The sequence below is a fragment of the Hevea brasiliensis genome, chromosome 9, assembly GCF_030052815.1.
Source record: "Hevea brasiliensis isolate MT/VB/25A 57/8 chromosome 9, ASM3005281v1, whole genome shotgun sequence".
Classification (NCBI taxonomy): Eukaryota; Viridiplantae; Streptophyta; class Magnoliopsida; order Malpighiales; family Euphorbiaceae; genus Hevea; species Hevea brasiliensis.
The window spans coordinates 6,224,025-6,247,338 of record NC_079501.1 but is presented as its reverse complement, the minus strand read 5'-3'; the positions used below and the strand labels follow the sequence as shown (position 1 = coordinate 6,247,338).

At 40.5% G+C, this 23,314-nt stretch overlaps 2 protein-coding genes and 1 long non-coding RNA gene across 4 annotated transcripts; 1 reads left to right on the top strand and 2 right to left on the bottom strand.

Moving 5' to 3' along the window:
- Positions 1 to 66: 66 nt before the first annotated feature.
- On the bottom strand, positions 67 to 9,056 carry LOC110653631 (DNA mismatch repair protein MSH6). 2 transcript variants are annotated; one of them, XM_058152608.1, is made up of 21 exons: positions 7,956 to 9,056; positions 7,462 to 7,555; positions 7,077 to 7,179; positions 6,942 to 6,995; positions 6,777 to 6,851; positions 6,477 to 6,545; positions 6,272 to 6,355; positions 5,792 to 5,986; positions 5,096 to 5,646; positions 4,873 to 5,002; positions 4,276 to 4,367; positions 4,002 to 4,180; positions 3,721 to 3,923; positions 3,524 to 3,625; positions 3,075 to 3,237; positions 2,413 to 2,699; positions 2,205 to 2,342; positions 1,757 to 1,836; positions 1,506 to 1,605; positions 1,091 to 1,220; positions 67 to 735 (listed from the first exon to the last, which is right to left on the bottom strand). In XM_058152608.1, exons 1-21 carry the CDS (start codon positions 8,797 to 8,799, stop codon positions 515 to 517), a joined length of 3,894 nt encoding a protein of 1,297 aa, XP_058008591.1. In that variant the 5' UTR covers positions 8,800 to 9,056; the 3' UTR covers positions 67 to 514. The 2 variants fall into 2 exon arrangements, with proteins under 2 accessions (XP_058008591.1, XP_021665047.2); XM_021809355.2 differs by having other exon boundaries at positions 67 to 723.
- Positions 9,057 to 9,168: 112 nt separating this feature from the next.
- LOC110653632 (pentatricopeptide repeat-containing protein At3g62470, mitochondrial) lies at positions 9,169 to 11,456 on the top strand. Its single transcript, XM_021809356.2, has one exon. The coding sequence runs from the start codon at positions 9,305 to 9,307 to the stop codon at positions 11,237 to 11,239; it is 1,935 nt and encodes a 644-aa protein (XP_021665048.2). The 5' UTR covers positions 9,169 to 9,304; the 3' UTR covers positions 11,240 to 11,456.
- A 9,362-nt stretch (positions 11,457 to 20,818) lies between these two features.
- On the bottom strand, positions 20,819 to 21,785 carry LOC131182998 (uncharacterized). Its single transcript, XR_009151127.1, has 2 exons — positions 21,742 to 21,785; positions 20,819 to 21,165 (listed from the first exon to the last, which is right to left on the bottom strand). It is a non-coding gene; the product is annotated as an uncharacterized LOC131182998 (long non-coding RNA).
- Positions 21,786 to 23,314: the final 1,529 nt, after the last annotated feature.

The following is a 23,314-nucleotide window of genomic DNA, read 5'->3' as shown; positions in this document are numbered from 1 at the left end:
ATAAAGGAGCCCCATCAGCCACCCCATAACTAAAAAGATGCAAAATGCAACAGCAACAATTGTGAGTGAGATGAACCACCATACTAAACTAATTTGTAATCACTTTCAAAACAAGTCAAATTGCATGATCAGGACATTTTTACATAAAATGGGGGCCAACAACCTTTCATTTTGTTGGGTGAACCCACCCCATTGACATTTCAACAATGTCTAATGTAATGGGAGGATCATCACTCCTTGATTGAGACAAAACTACACTCCAATATTTCCTCGCAGATGATTACTATACAAAGAAGATTGGTTAACCCAACTCAAAGCAACTTTCTATGTCAAATCCTAAATGCGCCGAGATGTAATTGTCAAATCCAATTTTAATAATTGCATACACAATAGCTACAACGATTACCCCATATCATCAGATGATCCCAAAATTTGAAAGCAATGCTGTGCATTTTTTTTTTTTTTTAAATGAGAGCAATGCTATCTCGGTTTCGTAACACAGGATGAAATCACTTCAATTTTGCTGCAGAAGTACCCTGGCTCTATGCTGAAGTTTATTGAACAAGTTGCTATCAAAACTATGGCAACTCAAGTTTGCAGCAACATCAATCAAATTTTGGATGAAGACTACCATCTCATCACTAGTATTTCTGTGTTTGCCATATACAGCCTCAAATTCTCTGGATTTTGCAGCAGCTTTTTCTAGTATAGAATCAGGGAGTCCTGAAAAGATTACTACTAAGAACTGGAATTTATTCCCCAAGTGCCATCTCAAAACTTTTGCCAACAAATTTCGCAACTTATATTGACAAATACAAAATAAAGTCTTGCATTGTCAGTAACGTCAACTATTTATTCAGTATCCCAAAAATGCAGTATGCTTTACCATGAAACATGCAGTTTTATCGTGTTGAAAAAATAATTATATTAAATAAGGAATTGAAGCCTTTGGCTCCATATTGAAAATGTTAAAACTGTTGGTGCCAGTATAAAAAACATGGGCAATCACTTAAAACATCTTGATTACCTCGAGTATTGAATCTTGTGGAAATTCCAGATGAAGATGCAAAGAAATAGACAAAAAAATTACCAGCCAGTCTTGCTACATTGACACCATAGCTTTTAGGGCATGCACCAGGCATCAACCTATATAGAAATGTAACTTCCTCCACTTCTCCAACCCCAGTTCCAACTTGACATGCCATGTGGCAGAGTGAGACCTGTAACAAACATAAAGGAAAGATAAATCAGTCAACATTTTTACGAAAGTTCTGACTAATTTGATTAGAGAAAGGCTCAATCGTTCATTGAGTCTAGACTGTGAAGAATCCAGTTTAACTTGTAATATCAGCATATCTATGAACATAGCACTCATTTTATCATATAATTGGTGCCTAAAAACCTGAGAGCTATATTTGTTGCATCTATAAGTAGTCCAAGTTCAGAAAGCTTCTGTTTTGGTCGAAACAAACAATAAACAAATACATGAATAAATAGAAGCATACCTTGGGATCTTTCTGATAGTCTACAGCTAATCGATGATAGTGAGTTGAAAACATTCCTCGACACTGCACCTTGTGGACAAAATGATCAAGTACTGCTTCCCTAACAAGGACAAAACCAGAAAGAAGAAATAAGTTTGCCTAAACCCAGCAGAATAAAAAATTATATAAGTAAGTCTTGAGAAGCAATCCAAAACAATGAATTGGTCAAAAGACAAGGTAAATTTCAAATATGCTTGGTTACTGGCACCTACGCTATTGCTTGTCCATCTGATGTTGATGTGCCACGTCCAAGTTCATCCAGTGCCACCAATGAATTACGAGTGGCCGATGACTGTTAACAGGACACATAAAACTACTAGTCAAATGGAACTGTACTTATTGGACTACCAATGGATATTTAATGTCAACAAGTGTAAAAGCTACGCCCAGCGATCTCCATGAAACATCAAGTAGATAATTTCAATTGGTTTACTTTCTAATGGATATTAAATCAGAAAAATATTTCCAAATTCCACTCATTCTATAATGTATATATATGTGTGTGTCTGTGTGTGTGTGTGTGTGTGTGTTTTATTATAGCTTACCAAGTCTATAGTCTACACCAGCACTGCTACAAGCCCTTACCACCCACCCCACCACGAAAAAAGGGCGGGGAGGAAGAAAGAAAGAAATTACTTTTAAACTAAATTGAAATCTCACCAGCATCAATGCAGTTTCTGAAAGCTCTGTCAAGAATGTACTTTGACCTGCCATAATATGATCTTTTGCACCCATTCGGACAAATATTCGGTCGACAGGTGACAATTCAAAGCTCCCAGCAGGGACATCAGCCCCTACCTGTAGACAAACCAATGCTGAAAAGCATGGAAAGAGAAGGCAATTTATGTTACCCGAACCAAATTTTTACCTGGGCCAAAATCACAGCTAAACAAACTTGCCGGAGAAGAGTAGACTTTCCACCCATGTTAGGACCAGTCAGAAGGACAAAGCTGGCACCATCACTACCACCAATACTGATGTCATTTGGCACAAATGCACCCTTGCCTAAAGAATCACTTCTAAGAACAGGGTGACCCAAACTTTTTGCAGATATCTGTGGCACTTCACTTGACGATGAACCCATGATGACTGGACGGCATGCTGGCCCTTCATAAAAGTCACTTGCAATTGCCAAACTAATCAAAACATCCAGTTCTGCAACATGAAAGCCAGGCCAAACAAATTCAAACATATCATGTCTAATGCAAGTTGTTTGATTTCTAATAATTGACTGAATAATTCTTCAATCATGATAATAATTCAGAATAGACTTTATGCCTAGTCCAGAACACATTTGGCCAAATTGACAATCAAGCAAAAGAGAAATATAATAGGCTTAAATCATTTAATACATTGTCAATCAAGCAAAAGAGAAATAAAATAGTCTTAAATCATTTAATACAATTATAAGATCTATCATCACATGCAGAAGTGTGAGCATGCAAATGACTGTGCACAGAGCACACTCATGGGAGAAAGAGAGAGCTCTATAGGGAAACGCATTTATAATGAAGCTCCAAGGACACAAACCTGCTGTTGTTGAAACCAGTTGTCTCCACTTATCATGATGTTCACAGAAACGCCCTATCAATCTCTGCAAAATGCTCTTCAATGTTGACTCCTTTTCAGATTCAGACTGTGAGAGCTCTCCTAAGAGCTTCTTAATGCTTGGAGTCCAATACCTGTAAAATCCCTGTGTGAGCCAGGAAGAGGTAGGAAAGGAAATTAAAACTAAATTTGGAGAGAAAAAGGCAACCTGAAAGCAATCTTCAGTAAATTATTCATCATAGAATAAGTTGAGGTCTCAACCAAAAAAACTAAAAAGCATTCTTTTCTATTAAACATTAGTGTATGTTGTTTCTTAAAATAATGCACATAATATTAGTATGCCACAAGCAGAAAAGTGGCATATTTGCCTTTCTACAGGCAGAAGAAAATGAGTTCAACATGTTGCCATGCATCAAATATTTTCCAGTTACCTTTTTGGATGAACGCAACTCATAATCTCGAGGAATACTCCCTCGCAAATGTTCTGGAACTTCTAATAGATATGCCTCTTTTCCAACTGTGACGTAACTGATCTGTAACAGGTCACAAGAGGACAGAACTTTGTTATCTACTAAAAGAAGTTGAGTAGGAAAACATAAGGACTAAAATAGTTCAGGAAACTTCATACTGATGTGTCTCCAAGTAACTTCCGCTGTTCCTTAAGGTGTTTTGTCAAACTCGACTCAATTTCCCTAACTTTTTTACAAGCAGAGTCATACTCCAGATCTACTCCATCATGAGGTATTATACGTCCAGAATTGTTGGCCTCCACCCAATCAAAGGCATCCTTAAAATGTTTAAGAATTGAATGGATATCAGGAAGACCTTCACCTGTGCAGATAGATTATAAAATTGAGATGCCAAACATCACTTTGTGAAATAAATAAAGACCAAGAAAACTGACAATACCAGGTGTTAACAAATGATGTAGTTGCCTAGACTCAACACTTTCCAAAATGACACAAAGTGAGGAACATGCTTGGGCCATTAATTCACAGCCACGTAGAGCAGTTATGAACTCCTGGAGCTGCTTCTTTGCTGCATCCTCATATAAAATTACCTTATTTGAATTTCTTCCATTAGCTTCACTGCACTCATTAAAAATAAAAATAAAATTATCTCATGATCATCATAAGGTTCTTTTGCAATTCACATTGAAGCATTCTCTCTTTCTCAGGTATACCTGCTAGCACATATGCGTGCAAGTAATCGCTCCATGTCAGGAAGCCTGGACAATGCTTTTCGAAATTCCAGTGCCATAGGTTGATTTGCCCCCTAGAGAGCAGAGAGAATATAAGAATGCATGAGCAACAATGAGCAGGATTAGAGAGAGAACATACAAAAGAGGTAATTTCAGGCAGAAAACCATAAGGCAGATAAGGTCTAACATGGACAGGCACACATAATTATACTGGGTAAAGCATACAGATTATTGAAACTCCCAGAGACCTAGAAAACACAAATAAATAAGAGATTTTCAAAAAAAATAAAAAAAGGAACAGAGAAAAGGCTGCATCAGTACAAGTGGTCATATAATTACTTAAGGATTAGTGAAACTAGTTCAATTTTCAGGGGTTCACTTCTAATATAAAAGCCCATAATCTGATCACCATTTAAGAAAAAAAAAGCAACAATTTTAAATCCTGTTTAAATAATTTAACCAAATGTAACCAATTTTAAATCCTGTTTAAAAATTCATAAAGCCAAATGTAACCAAAAGCATAATTGCCCTTTAAAGCATTTCATGAGCTAGACAAATAAGGACCTAACAATAACTTACCCGTAGACCTGCTACAGCATCCTGGCGATCCTTAATAGATTTCAAATGATATAGAGGTCTTGCTAGCCATGTTTTCAGCAACCTCTTCCCAAATGCTGTCACACAATGATTCATTTGTGCATAAAGTGTCCTTCATAAACAAGAAAATCAACATACCTCAGACTAGGTTTAGGGTCAGGAAAACAATACTTTTGACAGATATATTAGCATATAAATGCCTTACCCTGAAGAGCCTCCATTTCTGTTATTCTCAAAGATCTCAAGATTCTCCATTGCAGCAGCATCAAGAATCATATATGGTTTTTGAGCAACATTGCAGAAATCAGAGCATGGAAGTGATTCAAACTTTGCAAATCTAAGCAAAGTCTCATCCAGAAAAGCCTGTTTTAGATAATAGAGAGTTCCTCCAAGAGCTGAAAGTGCTAGGCTGCCATTTTCTCCTTTATTTACTAGCTCGGACAAAATATCTGGCAGGCAGCTTGACCCATCTTCTGCAACATGAAGTTCTGCTGTATCTGTATCCGCTTTATTCAAAAATCCAGGAGCTGATTGACCAGTGATACGCTTGTAGATGGCCTTGACTTCACAAACAGTTTTCTCAGAATCCCAGAATTCTGAGATGGGAACCAACTCATTTACTAAAGGATTTCTCGTATGCCTTAACATTACTCTCTCAGTTTCAGAGCTGAGCATTTTTGCAGGTTTTATAATTTCTACTGGCCTCAGCTCAGATAACAGACAACACAATAAGCTGCATTCTGCATCATCCTCAAACTGGCAAAGGATGATGGGAATCAAATAAAAAGGTATTACCAGGAAACATGAGATTTTAATAGTGATTAACTAAAATTTTCAGATCCACAATATAGAAAAACTCATTAACTACACAACACAATCTTAAAAGAAAAATTAAATCCACCTGCCCAAGAAGGATTCTGCTGGTAGCAACATCAACCACACAGATACCAAAAACCCGCTCAAAATTTTTGTTTTCCAAATTCTGACGGCTTTCAGTCACTCCCATTAGATAAGAAGCATCAGGATTTGCTGTAAGTAATTCTCCCTCAGTTAGTGTTCCTTTTGTAACCACTGCACATATTTCACGTTTCACAACCTAAACAAAAAGGGTTAAAAAAAGTCAAAACTTCAGATAACAGAACCATAAGAGAATTGGCTAAACAAAACTCTAGTGTAAAATTTAGATCAGCATTTTGTCTACTTTGCAAAAAATTTCAGTATTGGCTTGAATATGGACCAATTAGGGACTACATGTTTGCTCATTGACATATAGTAAAAATGACTGGCTCAGCACAGACATGAAAAATGACTTCAGCAGCCAATTGTGGGGGAAGTTCTAGCAACAGAAACCATTCGAAGATCTCAAGAAAAATCTGCAGACCTTGTCTTTAGAACCTTTCTCTTTGCGACGAAGTTCCAGTTGTTCAGGTGTTTCCGTCTGCTCTATAACAAGAACTCGATAACCCTGCAATGTCAAGGAAGCGCAGGTGAAATTTCCCTCCGAGGAACATATGTGCTAATCAAAGAACTATGAGGTGCAATGGCTATTAAAGAAAATTTGTGATGGAAATCAGTTATGGGCCAACCTTTCTTGCCATTTTCTCCACGTTCATTGAGAAGTTCCTCTCTGGAAAACCACAATGTGGTTGTTCTCCCTAAGGATTGAAATAGAAATCAAGTATTGGCCTCAGGTAAGAATCTAAGAAAACTTATAACTAACAAGATATCCAAAATATGTAGCTGGGAACAAAAGAAAAAGCCTCAGGCCAATATTTTCCCTTCTTTATTTTGACTACATTGAGATGAACTCACGAAAGAATAAAAGCTAGCTCTAAAAGATTTAAAAATCCATGAGCATAGCACTTAAAAATCAAACCAATCAATACCTTCATATATTGCAAATCTAATTCCTTAGCTCCTATGTGGGCATCCATTTCAAAAAGCTCATAAAACTTGCCCATCTGCACCATAAAATTGAGATATTCACCATCTAAATGCATTAAGAAAAGTGATATTTTAAAACTGTATAGAGCTTTATCTTAGGTGCATACCTTGAAAAACAAAACTTTATCCATATGCTTTGATTTGAACTCCCACCATTGCCTCTGCACATGACAAGAAGAGATGAAAATTGAAATTAAAGTACCATAAGACTTCAAAAGTTCTTCTTGTTTGAAAGCTCTTACCTGACCACCTGATAAACTCTTTACAAAATTTGGAGGCAGGTACAAAGTCCTTGGATCATAATTTGCATCTCCAGGGCGCCTCCTTTTTGCATCCGTCCGCTCTCTGTTTGCAGTACACCATTCAAAAGAATAAACAACAAATTGCCCTCATATCCAAAGCAATGACTAGGCATACATGCATGCCCATTCACCTGTTGCCATTATTGTTATTTTTATTTTAGTTTTCCATTCTTCCTCTTTTTTTGTTTTTTGGTTTTCCGTTTTGGGTTTGGTGGTGGTGCGAAATATAGAGCATGTTCAAGCTGTCTAATGCCATATAAAACAAACATATGTTTGAAGACCTCAAAGGATAGGCTATTGAGTTGGACTTGTGAATAGAACTTACGCTCCAAGAAACCACAATTTCTCAGTTTCACGTGCGCTGAACCTTTCAGAAGCATCACTTGTCAAAGCATCACCAAGGCCATTAGACAACCCAGCTGCAGCAAATCAAGATGAAACTCAATATGAAAGATAAATTTATTGTTAGTTGTTATTGCAGAGTTTCTTCAACATAACACATACAAGTATGAAGCAATCATGATTTCAATTTGGTACTAACTGAAAAATGTGTCACAGAATGAATGTCAGCATTTGCAGTCAATTCAACAAAACACGTCTTGTCATTGATTTCACCAATCCAAGCCCAAAAAAAAAACAAAAAGTGTTCATACTAATGTATAACGGCAACAACCAACCACACACACAAACCCAACACACACACAACCCCCCCCCCCCCCCCCCCCCTCAAGAGAAGGGAGGGGGGGGGGTTGGGGGTTGGGAGTGTTGTGGGGGTGGGTGGGAAGCAAGGGGGAGAGAGAGAAAAGGGGTAAAACTCACTTCCTTCAGTCTTCACTTGCTCCATAATTGAAACTTTCAATTCTTCTTTACTCGCATCCCCAACAACCTCGCTCTTCTTCCCGCAACCCAGCTTTCCAGCTCCGCAGGCCTTCCTTTTCCTTGATTCACTCTTCCCACTCTGCTTTTCTTTCTTGTCAACCTTGATATTATCCTCTTCTTCCTCATCCTCCAACTCCATATCATCCTCATCACTGAGGTCCATCTCTGGATTCTTTCCCCAATCTTCATCACTAGAATCATCACCATCATTTTCTTCTTCAACATTACAGACATCTTTCATCTCTTCATTTTCATCGTCAATCACTGTCTTCTTGAAAGCCAAAGAACCCCTTCGTAAGCGCTTAAATTTCTTCACAGTTTCCTCAACCCACTCAATTTTTTCCATTCCCAAATCCAACATCTCCTCTTCGAAATCATCATACTGAACCAAATGCTTACCAGAATCCTTATCATAAACTTTAACGCAACCCTCGTACCATCTCTTATCCAACGGCCAGTAAACCCTAATTCTCTTATCCACCACCTCTTTGTCGTACGACTTAGTGGTGGTTGCAGGTGTTGACAGAGACGGCGATGGAGATGGGGAGGGCGTTTGACCAATGACTAGGCGTGGTTTTTTTATTTTGGTTTGTAGAGGAGAAGGAGTAGAAGGGCTAGGGCTCGGAGGTTTAGGGTTAGGGTTATATTTGGGGGTTTGTTCTTTGGAGAGAGTAGAGGCGGGAAGTGGAGAAGGAGAGGTTGCTTTAGAGAAAAAAGAAGTGATTTGGCGCTGTGGATTGACCAGCGGTGATCTGCCATTGCTTGGTTTACGCGCCGGTGCCATTTCCGTGGTTTTGCTTCCGTGGCTCCGAGAGAATGGCAGCAGCCAGTAGGGGAGTGTGGTTAAGCGAAAAGGCCTAAAGAACAACAGATATGAGACTGAGAAGGTCCACACAAATGGTCTCTCAAGAGAAAGGGAAAGTTAGCCTAAGAGCTTTACGCATCAACCGCAGCATGTAATATGGCGGGAATTTAGTGCAAATTCCCGGCAAGTGTTTCATCGCCGTAATTTGGCGGGAATTTGGGGCCGTCGTCTTCTACAGTTCCACTCTGCACGGTTAAGCCTTTAGGCCCAAACCCTGATCACATGGGCTTGGGTGGAGACTTGTCATCCACTTAGGGCCAGCAAGGATCTGTCCATTTCTGAGCTGAACCCAGCAACAACCTTACCGTTAGTTGCACCTTCCCTAGTCACACTCACATTCCGCTGGTGCACCCGCCGCACCGATCTCAAACCTCTTATAATTCAACTGCTTTGTTTCTCTTCACTGCTCTTTAATGGCTGCCCAATGTTTCTCACTTTAAAAGAGCCCGCCAAATTTTCCATCTTGCTCCGTTGCTGCGTACAATCCCAACCGCATTCAAGTTTCCATGGCCAAATCTACTCCACCGAAAAGCTTCTCTCTCTCGACGAGATACAAAGAGGAGGGGGAAAACGATGTGGAGGAGGGCAAGTGTGCCTGCCTGGTGATGGTTCTCTGCCCTTGTCTCGTTTGTTTCATTCTTCTCCTCATAGTAGTCTTTATAATTCTTATTGTCAAGTTCCATTTATTTTGCCACACTCCTCTTCGCTCTCTTGTCTTCAAGAAAATTTGTCACTAGTTACAAACTCCAGAAGCATTAATAATTCTGAAACCTCAGTATTGCCGAGTGTTTATGCACATGGAAAAGTTACTGGGTTAGCTGCTAGGGGTTTTTCTTGCTTCACCGGCGCTGGAGCAGATTCCGATGCTGAAGTTGATGAAAATAGTGACAGTGATAACTGTGGTAACGATAATGAAGCTGCAGGTGTCAAGGCGAGTGCAGATCCTGTGGAGGTCGATAGGGTATGCAAGGTGATCGATGAATTGTTTGCCTTGGATCGCAACATGGAGGCAGTTCTTGATGAATGTGGAATCAATTTATCGCATGATCTAGTGATAGACTTACTGAGAAGATTCCGTCATGCTAGAAAACCTGCATTCCGGTTCTTCTGTTGGGCTGGGAAAAAGCAAGGTTTTGCCCATGATTCGAGGACATACAACTCGATGATGAGTATACTTGCAAAGACTAGACAGTTTGAGACTATGGTTTCGATGCTCGAAGAAATGGGGGAGAAAGGGCTTTTGACAATGGACACATTTTCAATTGCAATGAGAGCTTTCGCTGTTGCCAAGGAGCGGAAAAAGGCTGTTGGGATATTTGAGTTAATGAAGAAGCACAAATATAAAGTGGGTGTTGAGACTATCAATTCTCTGCTTGATAGTCTTGGGAGGGCCAAGCTTGGAAAAGAAGCGCAGATCCTTTTTGGAAAGTTAGAAGGCAGGTTTACACCAAATTTGAGGACTTATACAGTGTTGCTTAACGGTTGGTGCAGGGTGAAGAATTTGATGGAGGCTGGAAGAGTTTGGAATGAGATGATTGATAAGGGGCTTAAGCCTGACATTGTTGCATATAATACTATGCTTGAAGGTTTATTAAGGAGTAAGAAGAGGTCTGATGCGATTAAATTGCTTATGGTCATGAAGGCCAAGGGCCCATCACCTGATGTTCGGAGCTATACAATTTTGATTCGGGATCTATGCAAGCATTCAAAGATGAAAGAGGCAATTGAATATTTTGATGAGATGGTTGATTCTGGCTGCAAGCCAGATGCTGCAGTTTACACATGCTTGATCACGGGGTTTGGGAATCAGAAGAGGATGGATATGGTTCATGACTTGTTGAAGGAGATGAAAGAAAAGGGTTGCCCCCCTGACGGCCAGACCTATAATGCCCTTATCAAGTTGATGACCAGTCGAAAAATGCCAGATAATGCTGTGGGAATATACAAGAAGATGATTCAGAGTGGAATTGAACCTTCAATTCACACTTACAACATGATCATGAAATCCTTTTTTCAGACAAGGAACTGTGAAATGGGTCAAGTGGTTTGGGATGAGATGATCAGGAAGGGGTGTTGCCCTGACGATAACTCCTACATTGTTCTCATTGGAGGGCTAATAAGCCAGGGAAGATCAGGCGAAGCTTGTAAATACTTGGAGGAGATGTTAGAGAAAGGAATGAAAGCTCCCCAGCTTGACTACAACAAGTTCGCATGTGATTTGTCCAGATCTGGGAAGCCCGATATGCTTGAGGAGTTGGCCCAAAAGATGAAGTTCTCTGCCAAGTTTGAAACTTCCAATGTTCTTGCTAGTTGGGCTGAGATGATGAAGAGGAGGGTTAAGAGAAGGGATTTGGGTTAATAGACACAGCAAGCCAACTTGTTGAGGACCAACAGTACAAAGGTCAAAAGATTGCATTTAGGTGGTCGTTTTGAAGTGGATGTATGATGCGTGTTGTATATTCTCTTAGTTATTGCATCCTGTACTTATCCCACCATTCTGTTCTAATTTTACTTATTTTTCGCTTTTGTGTTGTATATTTTCCTCTTTGATTTATATTTCAGTTTGTTCCTTCTTCGTTCTTTCCCTAGTCATTGGTTGTCATCTTTCGAGAATGTAAATTAGCCCTGTCTCTGAATATTCTTGCGCGGAGGCTGGAGAGCTTGGAGAAGTAGATGCGGCTTCAATCGAGTAGATAATCATATTTCCTGTTTCCTTTCTGAAAGTAAATGAGAGTTAATGTGTGTATTGGCTGAGATTTATATGTAAGGATGTTCAATTGAATTCCCTATCATAGTCATATATATGGCAGTTTAGTACATAAGTTGATGTTGTATATTGGGACCATGGAGATCACCTGGGAATAGTAGAATCAATAATTCTGTGGCAGGCAGTTAATGTTTGCATGTGTCCTTCTGGTTGCTGAAGTTGTTAGCATTTGTTTTGAGATTTGGCTTATTCAAACTCAGGTTGTCTGTTCTTTGAGATCTTATTTTTAAGGTTCCTTTTCACTGTTGACAACCAATAGGTGATCCTGTCAGCATTGACCTTGTTTATTTGGTAATTTGAGCTACGAATAAACAAGATGGCTTATCCTCTTTGGATCATTTTGAGTTTCTGCAATTCATTTGATTAAATATTTACTGCCCTTTGGATACTCTTATTCAGTTAATGGATGCTTTATGCTTCATATAAAACTAGAAATACCAGATATTGATTGACACAGCCTTATAATTTGGTCCTTTTTCCAGCTTGATGAATTGATCTCATGGTGAGAATTGGTGATGGTACTCAGGAACCCACTTGCAAAAGTATTGGAGTGCCTTCTGCTCTCCATTTTTACATATTTTACAGGTCATTGCTGAGCAGAAGAGAGAGTCTCTCACACAGCCCTAAGTAAAGCAGAGATGGTCAGGCATCGACTGTTTCACAAATGAACGCTAATAGTTATTTTTTTTTTCCGTTGAAGCATATATATATATATATATATATATATATATATAAAACATTCAAAGGACCACTTTTATGTATTTTTTCTCCGATATAAAAAATATAATCACAAGATTATTATATAAAAAATATAAAAAATTATTATTATATTATTATATATTACTAAAACACACAACACTTCTATCCTTTTTAAGGAACAGTAAAATTATAATTTTATTATTTTTTATTACTATATATAAAAATGAAGGTATCTTTTACTGTTACGAACAATAGTAAAAAGACTTACTCAACCTCCCGCCATTTCAAACACTTTTATTACTCATTCCCCAATAATAATAATAATAAGTTTATTTTTTATTTTAAATTAATTTAAATTATTTTATTATTATTTTCATTAAAATAATTTTGAAACGATTTTATTTCTAATAAAGCGTAATTCTCAATTATAATAGTGTTACAATCATTTTATCATTTTGGTTCTTATTTTTGATCTCTTTATTTTTTTAAAAAAAAATTATTATTAAAAATAAATACTTTATTTTTTATTTTTACATATCATGGAATCTTTTAATATTTTACCCCAAAATTTTTCTTTTAATCAGTTGAATATTCTAAACCAAAAGAAATGCTTAAGTGCCCTTTAAACTTTTATTAAAGTATTTTATTCTTTTAATTAAATTTTAAATTTCAATCTATTTATTTTAAATCTTAAAAAGTGTTCATGCATGATTTCAGCTTTTTTTTTTTTTTTCATCTTTGTTATTTTAACTGTTTTACATTTTACTATTTAATTATTAAATTTACATTAATTATTATTAATAAATTTTAAAATTTTTTTATTTTATGATAAAATTGTAATTATTATTATCGCTATCTAAAAAATTGTCACGACCCAACCTATGGGCCGGACCGGCACTAGGACCTGGGCCAGCCTAAAGCCTCCGAGGCCCGTAGTAAGCCTTAACTATTCATTAACCCAACTCTAAGGCCCATTTGGGCCCAATTTCAAGAAAACAAACGGACAGAGTCCGGCCATAAAATGGACTTTCCAACGGGGAGTTTTTGACTCACGACACTGTAAACACAATAAATACTCAATTGGGGAGCTCAGCTCACCCTCCACATACTCATCAACATAAAATAAATGGGAGCTCAGCTCCCTCATCCAATCCATCAACATGCATAACATATTTAAGTTTACAGGTCCAACATGATAAAAATATTACAGACCAAATTCAAATAAATACTGCTAACACATGCGGAAATTCTAGGAGTAATTAAAATTATACAATTATTGATAAACAACCTGCGAGGTAGAAAAGCAGGTTAACCCAGAACAAAATATCCTCCTGTGGCCTGTAAAAATTTTTGAACAGGAGTGAGCGTTCGACTCAGAGAGTAAAATATCAATTTTAACCATAATCTATATAACTATCTGAAACTAATGCAACCTGTAGAGTGAAATGCAACATCAACATCATATTCACATCATAGCATCAAAAAGATAATTTAGAGCACTCACGCACCCTGTAGCATCAATCATAACATATGGGGTGATCCCTATCTGACTCTCTTAAATCCAACCTGGTGCCAGCGAAGAACTCAAGCCGGACTTTCGCTTAATAAGCCAAATCGAGGGTCCCAGCGAAGAACTCAAGCCGTGACTACCCCTCGAAGGATCGGGTCCCAGCGAAGAACTCAAGCCGTGACTACCCGTCCTATCCATAGTCCACACCACATCACACGCACGCCAACGCACGCACATTGCTCCAAATTACCACAACAACATCATGGCACTTTAACATTTATCAATGCATCATAAATCGTGCCTAGAGTTTAACTACATAAATATATGCATATAAGTGATGCATGGGCATGTTGAACATATAATAATATCGAAATTACAATTAAAATTAATATTTTACTCACAGACTTGACGACAATCACTGTGGCGGTTGGGCGAAGGAAGAAGGCTGTCCCGGCTCACCTGACAATTATATTACAATTATTTAATACAATCTGACTCAATACAAACAAAGAAAAAGACCAATTACGTCTTAAGTCGTGCCGAAAATCCGGCAAAGTCTCCCCTATACCTAGGACCTACCCAACCTGCAAAAGGGTTCAAAACACACTTCTATACTCACAATCCATATATCCACAACTCAATCACATCACACAGCCCCTCCTGGACCCATCAAATCAATCATCCATCACAATATGTAAAATTTCAATTTAGTCCCTATAATTGACCATTTTTGCAAAAACTGCCCAAATCAGCTCTAAAAATTCTAAAACTTTGCCCCGCGGTCCTTAGCAATATTACTAAGCTATTGCAAAAAGAATCGTAATTTTCTAAGCTACCACGAATATCTTACGGATTTTTAATCCTATTTAAGCACTAGAAAATTATGTAAAAACAAGGTTCGGGTTTACCTTTGCCAATTCCGACTTTGGGAACGCGCTCGAGACGTCTGACAATGGGGGGCTAGCCAAAACCTCGGCCCAATTCGGAGACTTTTCCGGTCACGCAGTGCATGCGGCGAAATTTGCAGACCCGGTCAACTGTCGAATTTCCGCGAATCGAGGATACCTACACGAAGCCCATAACACGGGGGTTAGTACATAAATTTTTTAGAATTTTCTAAGCTCATTAAATGCTCGGAAAAACAATACGAAGTTCCGTGGGACCCACCGAAAAACGGTGTCGGAAAAATTCGAAATTTATGTCGTTGCGAAGCTCTCGACGAGTGAAGCGTGCTGGTAGCCTCGGTTTTCTCGTGGGATTCACGGTTTTCGAGAAATCTAGCCCAAAAGTCGAAATGGACTAAAATCTTCCCGAGCAAAAATCGGACAAACCGCTCGATGGATTTTGGCGTTCTTGGTGTCTATGGAAAGCTCTCGCCGAGTAGATGATTTTAGACACAAGACCCGGTCCAATCGGTGGCCGGATCGGCCGGATTGGCGGAGCTGAAGCGGCAGCGCGCAGGGAGGAGGAGAGAGAAAAGAAAGAGAACAGTGAGTGACGACGCGCGCGGGAGATGAAAAAGGCATGGGTGCCGGTTAGATTCGTACGGTCCGATCCGTCCAGTCGATTCGATTCGGCGGTTAGATTCGAAATACAAAATTTTGAATTTTTACTCTGCCTCGGGACCGAAAACGAGGTCCAAAAATTCCGAAAAAATTCCGTAAAACTCAGAAAAATACGTAGACTCCAAATATATTTTTAGTTTTGCCACGTGGTCTTTAAATTAATTTTTAAAAATCATCAAAGTTTATATTTTCGGAAAATCGAACCCGATTTTTAAAATCAGAAAAATCTCAAAAAAATTACTAAAATTTAAATAAAATTAAAATATCAAAAATACTCATAAATAATAAAATTTGGGGTGTTACATTCTTCCCCCCTTACAGAAAATTCGTCCTCGAATTTTTACACAAGGCAGAATAAAACACATGATTATGCATTGAACAAGTAAGGGTACTTGCTACGCATGTCCCGCTCGACTCCAGTGCACTCTTCCACTGACTGACTCATCCACAAAACCTTAACCATAGGGATCTGTTTGGATCTCAGCTGTGTCACTTGGTAGTCCAGTATGGCTACAGGCTGCTCCTCAAATGTCAAGTTCTCTTTTAGCTCTATCACATCATTTGCAGACATGAGAAGGATCAGAATGTATTTCTGAGCATGGAGATGTGAAACACGGATGAACGTGAGAGAGGTTGGGTGGTAGCTCCAACCGGTGAGCAAGCTGCTCCAACTCTATCGGTAACCTCAAAAGGTCAGATATCATGGTGCCAACTTGCCCTTCTTTCCAAATCTCATGACTCCCTTCATTGGAGAAACCTTCAGGAATACATAGTCGCCCACTGCAAACTCCACATCCCTCCGTCTGGGGTCTGCATAACTCTTACATCTCATCGAAAAAGTCCTCGATCGTTCCACGATTAAAGGAACTACCTGCAAGTGTCTTGCACTAGGTCTACATCATGCACCTTCGCTTCCCCATTCTGTCCAACACAGAGAGACCTACACTTTCTTCCATATAATGCCTCATAGGGTGCCATCCCTATCTTTGGAGTGGTAATCGTTGTTGTAGGCAAACTCCACCAAAGCTAGTCGTCATCCCATTGACTTCCAAAATCCAAGACACTCATGCGAAGCATGTCTTCCGATGTTTGGATTGTCCTTCAATTTGTCCGTCTGCGAGGGTGGAAAGCCGTCTTGAAGTTCAAGCGTGTGCCAAGTGCCTCTGCAACTTTCTCCAAAACCGAGAAGTGAATGGGGCACTCTGTCAGATATTATGGAAGCCGGAACTCCATGCAATCTGACTATTTCTCGAATGTAGAGCCGGGCATACTGTGCCACAGAGTATGTAGTCTTTACAGGTAAGAAGTGAGCTGATTTGGTCAAGCGGTCTACAATTACCCATATCGAGTCATATCCTCGCGTGGTACGAGGCAACCCAGTCACAAAATCCATAGTAATCATTTCCCACTTCCATTCTGGGATAGGGAGCTCTTGCAGCTTCCCTGACGGTCTCTGGTGTTCAAACTTCACCTTCTGACAAGTCAAGCACTTGGACACAAAGTCTGCTATGTCTCTCTTCATGCCATTCCACCAGTAGCTATCTTTCACATCATGGTACATCTTGGTGGAACCTGGGTGGATACTGTACAGTGTATAGTGTGCCTCTTGCATGATTTCATTCCTGAGGTTGTCCACATCGGGCACACATATCCTAGAACCTTGCACTAGGGCGCCATCATTGGCAAATCCAAACTCACCACCTTCACCTTGCTGTACTCTTTCTATGATCTTCATCAATTGTTGGTCTCTGTGCTGGGAAACTCTAACTCTGTCCCTCAAGTCTGGCCTCACTGAAAAGTGAGCCAACAATACCCCCTCATCTGAAAGATCTAGGATTAGACCTTGATCCATCAACTCATGTACCTCCTGAATCAATGGTCTCTTCTCTACTGAAATGTGCGCCAAACTGCCAGAAGATTTTCTGCTCAAGGCATCTGCCACAACATTGGCCTTTCCAGGGTGGTACTGGATGGTGCAATCATAGTCTTTCAGAAGCTCCATCCATCTCCTCTGTCTCAAGTTTAAATCCCTCTGTTGGAAGATGTACTTCAAGCTCTTGTGGTCGGTGTATATCTCGCACACTTCACCATACAGATAGTGTCTCCAGATCTTTAGTGCAAAGATTACAGCCGCCATTTCCAAATCATGGGTGGGGTAGTTCTGCTCATGCCTCTTCAGCTGCCTTGAAGCATAAGCCACTACCTTTCCATTCTGCATCAAGACACACCCTAGGCCAACTCTGGAGGCGTCACAATACACGGTGTATCCTTCACCACTCACAGGTAGTGTCAACACAGGGGCAGTGGTTAGACACTCCTTAAGCTTCTGGAAACTCACCTCACAGTCATCTGTCCAAATGAATGGAACATTCTTCCTGGTCAACTTAGTTAGGGGAGCCGCTATCCTGGAGAAATCTTGCACGAAACGCTCAGAGTAGCCACTAAACCCGTAAAACTTCGCACCTCGGTGGATCGTAGGCCTAAGCCAATCGATTCTGACTTCAATTTTCTTGGGATCCACTTGAATACCGTCACTTGAAACCACGTGTCCCAAGAATGAGATGCTTTCTAGCCAAAATTCACATTTCGAAAATTTGGCGTATAGCTGGTGCTCCCTCAAAGTCAGCAATACCATCCTCAAGTGCCACACGTGTTCTTCCTCGGTCCGAGAGTATACTAGAATGTCATCTATGAATACGATGACAAAACGGTCCAAAAATGGCTTGAACACCCTGTTCATCAAGTCCATGAAGGCTGCTGGTGCATTAGTGAGTCCAAAAGACATCACCAAGAACTCATAATGACCATATCTTGTTCTGAAAGCCGTTTTGGACACGTCCTCATTCCTGATTCTCAATTGATGGTAGCCTGATCGCAGGTCTATCTTGGAAAAGAATCTAGCTCCTTGGAGCTGATCAAACAAATCATCGATCCGAGGAAGTGGATACTTGTTCTTCACAGTAACCTTGTTCAGCTGTCTGTAGTCGATACATAACCTCAATGACCCATCCTTCTTTCTCACAAATAGAACAGGAGCACCCCAGGGTGAAGTGCTCGGACGTATAAAACCCTTGTCCAAAAGCTCCTGTAGTTGCTCCTTCAGCTCTTTCAATTCTGCTGGTGCCATCCTGTAAGGTGGCATCGATATGGGGTTTGTACCCGGCACAACATCAATGCAAAACTCTATTTCCTTCCCGGTGGCAACCCCGAAGCTCCTCAGGGAAGACATCCATGAATTCTCTGACAACAGGAACATTTTCCATGCTGACACCTTCTACAGATGTATCTCTCACCAATGCCAAATACCCTTGGCATCCACGCCTCAACATTTTTCTAGCACTAATTGCTGACACCAAATTATATGGAGCCATGCTCCTGTCACCATCAAAACTAAACTCTTCCACACCAGGTATGTGGAAATACACCTTTTTGTTCCTGCAGTCTAAGGTGGCATAATGAGTTGCCAACCAGTCCATCCCCAGGATTACATCGAAATCCATTACTGGTAGAGGAACCAAGTCTGCTGGGAGGATCTTTCCATCCACTACCACTGGGCTACCCGAAAATACCATGTCTACATCTATGTTGTCACTAAGTGGGGTAGCTACTGACAAAGGGCACTCTAAAGTTGTAGGGTTTCTACCCAACCTCATGGCAAACACAGGGGAGACAAATGAGTGCGTAGCACCCGGATCTATCAAAACACGAGCCTCATAAGAATGCACTGTAAGAATACCGCCACAACCGCATTTGAAGCTTGAGCATCCCGGTGGGTCGTGGTGAAAACCCGAGCTTGACCCTACCCCGAGTGGCGTAACTCGACATCGACTTCTACCTCGACCGCCTCCAAATCCACGCCCCCTTGTCCTCGGCCTCACATCGAATCGATCGCCGCCATGTTGGAAGCGCCGGATACAATGCCGAGGAACATTCGCAATAGAACTCGTGACCCCATCTGTGGCTCACGAACATGGGGCATTCTCTAGCAAAGTGACCCGGTTGGCCACACTCAAGCATACTCGATCCCATCAAACAAGGTCTGAATGTCCTCTTCCACACTGTGCACAAGGTGCCAAGGAGGATCTGAGCGGACCAATCTGCATTCTCGAATCGTGACCACCGCTGGATCTGCACTGTTCGAATCCTCGTGGTTTGTGTCTAAAACCACTTTTCTTGTTCCTACTCTTTCCTCTGTAATTACTTTGGCCACCACTATCCGAGTACCCATGGAAGGGACACGAGGAACCTCTCGCTCTGCTTTTCTTTGCTCTTCCATTGTCATCTACAAAGATAATCGATCTCAATCTGCCTAGCTCGGTCAACCACCACATCAAAAGACTGATCGACATCATGGCCAGTTCGCATATCTCTGTCAAGCCCCTTTAGGAATCTTTTCACCTTCATAGTCTCTGAGATATCAGTAGGGGCATATCTGCTCAATTCGTAAATTCTCAGAGCATATTCATCTACAGACCTGCCATTCTGTCTTAAGGCCTCAAAAGCCCACTGCTTCTGATCTCTGAAACTTTCTGGCACAAACCGATTGATAAAAAGTTCCACAAACTGAGCCCATGTCAAACCCTCCATCCGGGGTAACACGTAGTCATTCATCCATTGCCTAGGCATGGGCCCCATGACGTGCTGCATACACTCTATCAATCTTCTATCACCAATCTGTAATTCGTTTGCTCGTCATGCAGAATCCAAAAACCGATATGCATCGTCTGACACATCATAGGTACCAGGCACCAACTTCTTGAAATTTATGATCTGTTTGTAAGATTCCTCTCTTGGTGCGGTGGACTGCTGCTGCTGTGGAGGGTGGACCATGTACTATGCCATCATGTCGATGGTTCTCTGCAGACCAGCTAGAGTAGCTGCCATGGGGTCCATAGGACCCTGTGCCATGAAAGACTGCTCGACCGTGGGTAGTTGCTCTTCTACTTGAGCGACTCTAGGCCTCCTACCCGCCTCCTGGCAAAGCGCCTCATCTGTCCGACACCTCGTCAGCACATCTGCTCGTGCGGGCAGCTCTCCTGCTTCTACGCATTTTCCTGAAATTCAGCAGCATTAGCCCACAAAATTCAAAACTGCACATTGCACAGCTCTATAGACTCATATTTACATACAATATATGACGCAGAAACTAGAAGCAAAGACGACAATGCAAGACGAATAGGGACCCTATTTTTCCGCATGTGACTCCTATTAGACTTTTCCCAACACTTTAGACAACATTCCCTAAGAATCTGGAGCCTAAGCTCTGATACCACATTTGTCACGACCCAACCTATGGGCGGACTAGACTAGGACTGGCCACCTAAAGCCCCGAGGCCCGTAGTAAGCCTTAACTATTCATTAACCCAACTCTAAGGCCCATTTGGGCCCAATTTCAAGAAAACAAACGGACAGAGTCCGGCCATAAAATGGACTTTTCAACGGGGAGTTTTTGACTCACCCGACCTGTAAACATAATAAATACTCAATTGGGGAGCTCAGCTCACCCTCCACATACTCATCAACATAAAATAAATGGGAGCTCAGCTCCCTCATCCAATCCATCAACATGCATAACATATTTAAGTTTACAGGTCCAACATGATAAAAATATTACAGACCAAATTCAAATAAATACTGCTAACACATGCGGAAATTCTAGGAGTAATTAAAATTACACAATTATTGATAAACAACCTGCGAGGTAGAAAAGCAGGTTAACCCAGAACAAAATATCCTCCTGTGGCCTGTAAAAATTTTTGAACAGGAGTGAGCGTTCGACTCAGAGAGTAAAATATCAATTTTAACCATAATCTCTATAACTATCTGAAACTAATGCAACCTGTAGAGTGAAATGCAACATCAACATCATATTCACATCATAGCATCAAAAAGGTAATTTAGAGCACTCACGCACCCTGTAGCATCAATCATAACATATGGGAGCTGATCCCCTATACAGCTCTCTTAAATCCAACCTGGTGCCAGCGAAGAACTCAAGCCGGACTTTCGCTTAATAAGCCAAATCGAGGGTCCCAGCGAATAACTCAAGCCGTGACTACCCCTCGAAGGATCGGGTCCCAGCGAAGAACTCAAGCCGTGACTACCCGTCCTATCCATAGTCCACACCACATCACACGCACGCCAACGCACGCACATTGCTCCAAATTACCACAACAACATCATGGCACTTTAACATTTATCAATGCATCATAAATCGTGCCTAGAGTTTAACTACATAAATATATGCATATAAGTGATGCATGGGCATGTTGAACATATAATAATATCGAAATTACAATTAAAATTAATATTTTACTCACAGACTTGACGACAATCACTGTGGCGGCTGGGCGGAGGAAGAAGGTCATCGGCTCACCTGACAATTATATTACAATTATTTAATACAATCTGACTCAATACAAACAAAGAAAAAGACCAATTACGTCTTAAGTCGTGCCGAAAATCCGGCAAAGTCTCCCCTATACCTAGGACCTACCCAACCTGCAAAAGGGTTCAAAACACACTTCTATACTCACAATCCATATATCCACAACTCAATCACATCACACAGCCCCTCCTGGACCCATCAAATCAATCATCCATCACAATATGTAAAATTTCAATTTAGTCCCTATAATTGACCATTTTTGCAAAAACTGCCCAAATCAGCTCTAAAAATTCTAAAACTTTGCCCCGCGGTCCTTAGCAATATTACTAAGCTATTGCAAAAAGAATCGTAATTTTCTAAGCTACCACGAATATCTTACGGATTTTTAATCCTATTTAAGCACTAGAAAATTACGTAAAAACAAGGCTCGGGTTTACCTTTGCCGATTCCGACTTTGGGAACGCGCTCGGGACGTCTGACAATGGGGGGCTAGCCAAAACCTCGGCCCAATTCGGAGACTTTTCCGGTCACGGGTCTGTCTGGCCCGAAATTTGCAATCTTGGCCAATCGCCGAATTTCCGCGAATCGAGGATACCTACACGAAGCCCATAACACGGGGGTTAGTACATAAATTTTTTAGAATTTTCTAAGCTCATTAAATGCTCGGAAAAACAATGCGAAGTTCCGTGGGACCCACCGAAAAACGGTGTCGGAAAAATTCGAAATTTATGTCGTTGCGAAGCTCTCGACGAGTGAAGCGTGCTGGTAGCCTCGGTTTTCTCGTGGGATTCACGGTTTTCGAGAAATCTAGCCCAAAAGTCGAAATGGGCTAAAATCTTCCCGAGCAAAAATCGGACAAACCGCTCGATGGATTTTGGCGTTCTTGGTGTCTATGGAAAGCTCTCGCCGAGTAGATGATTTTAGACACAAGACCCGGTCCAATCGGTGGCCGGATCGGCCGGATTTGGCCGGAGAAACTGGAGCGACGCGCGCGCGCAGGGGAGGGGAGGAGAGAGAAAAGAAAGAGAAAAGAGAGGGACGACGCGCGCGGGAGAAGAAAAAGGAAAGGGAGCCGGTTCGATTCGACCGGTCCGATCCGGTCCGGTTCGATTCGGCCGGTTCGATTCGAAATACAAAATTTTGAATTTTTACTCTGCCTCGGGACCGAAAACGAGGTCCAAAAATTCCGAAAAAAATTCCGTAAAACTCAGAAAAATACGTAGACTCCAAATATATTTTTAGTTTTGCCACGTGGTCTTTAAATTAATTTTTAAAAATCATCAAAGTTTATATTTTCGGAAAATCGAACCCGATTTTTAAAATCCGAAAAATCTCAAAAAAATTCCTAAAATTTAAATAAAATTAAAATATCAAAAATACTCATAAATAATAAAATTTGGGGTGTTACAAAAATATTGAAAAAAATAATGTTTATAATTTTTTTTCACAATATCTATTGAGAATTATTAGTATATTTATTTTGTAAGTAACTAAATATTAAATTT